At 49.2% G+C, this 6000-nt stretch overlaps 1 protein-coding gene across 1 annotated transcript in view; it reads right to left on the bottom strand.

Moving 5' to 3' along the window:
* Nucleotides 1-1180: 1180 nt before the first annotated feature.
* The window catches only part of CTTN (cortactin), a 65450-nt gene continuing 60630 nt past the window's right edge, over nucleotides 1181-6000 (bottom strand). Inside the window, exon 17 of the mRNA XM_030200749.1 lies at nucleotides 1181-2736. Within this exon, the coding sequence (XP_030056609.1) occupies nucleotides 2600-2736 (137 nt within the window). The 3' untranslated portion in view covers nucleotides 1181-2599. The remainder of the gene's footprint in view (nucleotides 2737-6000) is intronic.

The raw sequence follows: 6000 nt of genomic DNA, 5'->3' as shown, positions 1-6000 counted from the left end.
CCTGTGCTTATAACATGGGAGCACAAAAGCAGCTGAAATTGCAGCTGTCACACATTTGGGGTAAATGTACATGGCAAAAGTACACACTTAGGTGTGTGTATTATAAGCTATGCATGTACTTTATGTGACTGCCTGTGCTCCAAACTCCTTCCCTGACCACCTACATAGCAGGGGCCCCCGCAGATTTCGCCCTGGCCCCCCTCCCCACTATCAACCCTCCCCCGCTGCTTACTTTTGCTAGCGGGGGGCCCCAACCCCCGCCAGCCGAGGTCCGACCCGCAGTCTTCATATTTTGTCTTCCTCCGACTCCTCCGTGGCCATGCTGTAAGTAACGCTGCCGATTCGTTGAATCCAGTTCGGAGTCTGACGTCGCAGCACGTTGTACGTGCGTACAACGTGCTGCGACGTCAGACTCCGAACTGGATTAAAGGAATCAGCAGCGTTACTTATAGCATGGCCACGGAGGAGTCGGAGGAAGACGAAATATGAAGACTGCGGGTCGGACTTCGGCTGGCGGGGGTTGGGGTCCCCCGCCAGCAAACGTAAGCAGCGAGGGAGGGTTGACGTTGGGGGGGGGGGGGGGGGGAGGGAGGCAAAAATGTGCCCCCCCTCTACCGCCAGATTCCAGATACGCCCCTGTTTAATGTTCTTGTATAGGTGGGGGAAAGGGTATTTATAGCTCAATTGCTTTGGCTAGCAGGTGGTTTAAGGTGCTCTATGTATGCAGAAATCTAAATACTCTTAGAAAATCCAATGCCCCAGCTATAACTTTAAAATCTATGTAATTTTCCTGCAGCCCACCTGGGTTCACTGTACTGGTCTGTGTGGCCTTTTCTGTTCACACAGTAGCTACCCAGGGATAGCAGCAGCTGTGCAGTGCAGACATGCAGGATTTGACACATACACATGTTGCACACTTCTGCACGTGGCTTGGACTAGTGTGGCTACAATATAGTGCACAAGTTCAGAGCAGCCTGTGCTTGTGGTCTACACAGTCTGTGCATAGCAATGCAGGAAGCCACAGAGCTAGAAGAAAACCAAAGGACAAGCTCAGTTACAGGAAGATGTCATCTAGATCAAGTGGGTGACCAGCATCTGCAGAACGTTTGACAGATTACAGCTAGCATTTTTTCCAGCTATTCCAATAGAATGAGAAGGGTGCAATGAACAAAACCACAGCACGATCTGAAAAGATTTTTATTGGCGATTGAATATACAAAATCATATCCTATGATGTACTTTATGCAAAATTGGCTAAAATAAAATTGCGTACAAAACCCAACCCAGTTTGTATTATGCAAACACTACAGTGACAGGAAGATCAACAATTTGCCATTCATGGAGGCGAGTCCCAACTAGCCAAGAAAAAGGAATTTTCCACCTGTGATTCTTATAGTTACACTGTACATCTTTTACACACAGGCCTTTACTACATATTTCATTGGTCCAATTCATAACAGGGTGGAAAAAAAAAAGGTAAACTTCACCGTCAGTCTGTGTCAGTATCACAGAAAGTAGGAACATGGATGCCAGCCTTAGATGGTGCTCAACAGGTTCGGTCAGTGCCATGTGACCCTAGAACTTCTGCTTCAAGGTAAGATGACTTTCCTGCTTTTCAGTTGCACCTAATAGCATAAGGCTCTTACCTGATTGGTGCACGATAGCTGGGATGGCTGGACAGCACATCGCTCTGCTGCTTTCACAGTACGATTACAGTGAAAGAGAGCTTTACCCCTTCCCCTATATTACCTAACCCTTTGACGCTTAACGTCATACAAAAGAGAAAGCATTAGAAGGAAGAGAGATGGCCTTCAGCGCAGTTTCACTTTTCACATATACACACAGTGAAAAATCATATACTGATAACACAGGAAGATCAGGAATGTGTGAGGCCATTCTGGTATGCCATCTCCAACATGTTTTGTGGGGAGAGGCAGAATTAGAGGTTTCCTTGCTTAGATGGCTGAAGTCTCTTGTCTTAATGATTAAAAAAAAAAAAGGTATATATTACACACCCATTGTAATGTACAGAGAGAGAGAGAGAAGCTTATTAAGCCTGCATTTTTATATTACAACTTTATGGGTTGAGTGAAATACTCAAAGGATAAAAAGGAAGTTAGTTCTCTACCTTCCTTTTTATCGGGTTTTTTTTTTTTTAAGTTTTAAGTCTGATTTCAAGTTTATGGCAATTCTTGGGGCTTCAGGAATCAGAGAACCCATACATTTCATTCCCCTCCGAAAAAAAACAAAAACCTGCGATTCTGTTGATACACAGGTAAAATGCGATTGTGATGGCAGCTCCGCTGGTTTGCTTTCTTCAGTTTTTCAAAGAGCAGAAAAAGGAAACCGTTTTCGAATCCATCTGCAAAATCCTTCTGGCATACCTGACATTATAGCTGCAAATTTGTCTGATGAACAACATTTTAAAAGCGTAAGAAGAGTATCAGGGTATCATATTAAAAACACACTCCTACATATACCATGTCTGCTTCAAAAAAAAAAAAAAAATACATTCCCTCCCCCAACTCCATGATTTGTAGTGTAAGAAACCAAGTTTACGGAGAATGGTAGTAAGGCATAACTGGTAGATAAATCCGGTTTATGGTCGCAGCTCCACGTAATTGGCTGGAAAGAGACCATATCGATTATTGCAGACTCCTCGCCACCAGCCATCATCAATCATTTCAATATTAGTGATGATGTCATCAGGATCAAAGGAGATCTCATCATCACCAGCTGGGGAGAAGAAATCAGTCATTAGCAGTGATATGTATTCAGCTACGATTCCTACTAATCTGGACCCTATGGATCAACATCTGCATTCAATGGGTACCAAGCAGATTCTCCAAAACATCACGACGTCTGTTTGAGCTTCTTCTGCTTCCACTTTCTGCCTCATTCTTGGATCTCCCACAGAAAGCGAATGCTACATACCTGTAGAAGGTATTCTCCGAGGACAGCAGGCTGATTGTTCTCACTGATGGGGTGACGTCCACGGCAGCCCCTCCAATCGGAATCTTCACTAGCAAAGTCCTTTGCTAGCCCTCGCGTGCCCCGCGCATGCGCGGCCGTCTTCCCGCCCGAAACCGGCTCGAGCCGGCCAGTCTCATATGTAGCAAGACAAAGACAAGGGAAGACACAACTCCAAAGGGGAGGCGGGCGGGTTTGTGAGAACAATCAGCCTGCTGTCCTCGGAGAATACCTTCTACAGGTATGTAGCATTCGCTTTCTCCGAGGACAAGCAGGCTGCTTGTTCTCACTGATGGGGTATCCCTAGCCCCCAGGCTCACTCAAAACAACAACCATGGTCAATTGGACCTCGCAACGGCGAGGACATAACTGAAATTGACCTAAAAAATTTACCAACTAACTGAGAGTGCAGCCTGGAACAGAACAAACAGGGCCCTCGGGGGGTGGAGTTGGATCCTAAAGCCCAAACAGGTTCTGAAGAACTGACTGCCCAAACCGACTGTCGCGTCGGGTATCCTGCTGCAGGCAGTAATGAGATGTGAATGTGTGGACAGATGACCACGTCGCAGCTTTGCAAATTTCTTCAATGGAGGCTGACTTCAAGTGGGCTACCGACGCTGCCATGGCTCTAACATTATGAGCCGTGACATGACCCTCAAGAGCCAGCCCCGCCTGGGCGTAAGTGAAGGAAATGCAATCTGCTAGCCAATTGGATATGGTGCGTTTCCCCACAGCCACTCCCCTCTTGTTGGGATCAAAAGAAACAAACAATTGGGCGGACTGTCTGTTGGGCTGTGTCCACTTCAGATAGAAGGCCAATGCTCTCTTGCAGTCCAATGTGTGCAGCTGACGTTCAGCAGGGCAGGAATGAGGACGGGGAAAGAATGTTGGCAAGACAATTGACTGGTTCAGATGGAACTCCGACACGACCTTTGGCAAGAACTTAGGGTGAGTGCGGAGGACTACTCTGTTATGATGAAATTTGGTGTAAGGGGCCTGGGCTACCAGGGCCTGAAGCTCACTGACTCTACGAGCTGAAGTAACTGCCACCAAGTAAATGGCCTTCCAGGTCAAGTACTTCAGATGGCAGGAGTTCAGTGGCTCAAAAGGAGGTTTCATCAGCTGGGTGAGAACGACATTGAGATCCCATGACACTGTAGGAGGCTTGACAGGGGGCTTTGACAAAAGCAAACCTCTCATGAAGCGAACAACTAAAGGCTGTCCTGAGATCGGCTTACCTTCCACACGGTAATGGTATGCACTGATTGCACTAAGGTGAACCCTTACAGAGTTGGTCTTGAGACCAGACTCAGACAAGTGCAGAAGGTATTCAAGCAGGGTCTGTGTAGGACAAGAGCGAGGATCTAGGGCCTTGCTGTCACACCAGACGGCAAACCTCCTCCATAGAAAGAAGTAACTCCTCTTAGTGGAATCTTTCCTGGAAGCAAGCAAGATACGGGAGACACCCTCTGACAGACCCAAAGAGGCAAAGTCTACGCTCTCAACATCCAGGCCGTGAGAGCCAGGGACCGGAGGTTGGGATGCAGAAGAGCCCCTTCGTCCTGCGTGATGAGAGTCGGAAAACACTCCAATCTCCACGGTTCTTCGGAGGATAACTCCAGAAGAAGAGGGAACCAGATCTGACGCGGCCAAAAGGGAGCAATCAGAATCATGGTGCCTCGGTCTTGCTTGAGTTTCAACAAAGTCTTCCCCACCAGAGGAATGGGAGGATAAGCATACAGCAGGCCCTCCCCCCAATGCAGGAGGAAGGCATCCGATGCCAGTCTGCCGTGGGCCTGAAGCCTGGAACAGAACTGAGGGACTTTGTGGTTTGCTCGAGATGCGAAGAGATCCACCAAGGGGGTGCCCCACGCTTGGAAGATCTGGCGCACCACTCGGGAATTGAGCGACCACTCGTGAGGTTGCATAATCCTGCTCAACCTGTCGGCCAGACTGTTGTTTACGCCTGCCAGATATGTGGCTTGGAGCACCATGCCGTGACGGCGAGCCCAGAGCCACATGCTGACGGCTTCCTGACACAGGGGGCGAGATCCGGTGCCCCCCTGCTTGTTGACGTAGTACATGGCAACCTGGTTGTCTGTCTGAATTTGGATAATTTGGTGGGACAGCCGATCTCTGAAAGCCTTCAGAGCGTTCCAGATCGCTCGCAACTCCAGGAGATTGATCTGTAGATCGCGTTCCTGGAGGGACCAGCTTCCTTGGGTGTGAAGCCCATCGACATGAGCTCCCCATCCCAGGAGAGACGCATCCGTGGTCAGCACTTTTTGTGGCTGAGGAATTTGGAAAGGACGTCCCAGAGTCAAATTGGAGCAAATCGTCCACCAATACAGGGATTCGAGAAAACTCGTGAACAGGTGGGATCACGTCTTCTAGATCCCCAGCAGCCTGAAACCACTGGGAAGCTAGGGTCCATTGAGCAGATCTCATGTGAAGGCGGGCCATGGGAGTCACATGAACTGTGGAGGCCATGTGGCCCAGCAATCTCAACATCTGCCGAGCTGTGATCTGCTGGGACGCTCGCACCCGCGAGACGAGGGACAACAAGTTGTTGGCCCTCGCCTCTGGGAGATAGGCGCGAGCCGTCCGAGAATCCAGCAGAGCTCCTATGAATTAGAGTCTCTGCGCCGGGAGAAGATGGGACTTTGGGTAATTTATCACAAACCCCAGTAGCTCCAGGAGGCGAATAGTCATCTGCATGGACTGCAGGGCTCCTGCCTCGGACGCGTTCTTCACCAGCCAATCGTCGCGATATGGGAACACGTGCACCCCCAGCCTGCGAAGTGCTGATGCTACTACAGCCAAGCACTTTGTGAACACCCTGGGCGCAGAGGCGAGCCCAAAGGGTAGCACACAGTACTGGAAGTGACGTGTGCCCAGCTGAAATCGCAGATACTGTCTGTGAGCTGGCAGTATCGGGATGTGTGTGTAGGCATCCTTCAAGTCCAGAGAGCATAGCCAATCGTTTTCCTGAATCATGGGAAGTAGGGTGCCCAGGGAAAGCATCCTGAA

The sequence above is a fragment of the Microcaecilia unicolor genome, chromosome 4 (assembly GCF_901765095.1).
Source record: "Microcaecilia unicolor chromosome 4, aMicUni1.1, whole genome shotgun sequence".
Lineage (NCBI taxonomy): Eukaryota > Metazoa > Chordata > Amphibia > Gymnophiona > Siphonopidae > Microcaecilia > Microcaecilia unicolor.
The sequence above is the reverse complement of the archived record's forward strand: the minus strand, read 5'-3'. Positions and strand labels throughout refer to the sequence as shown.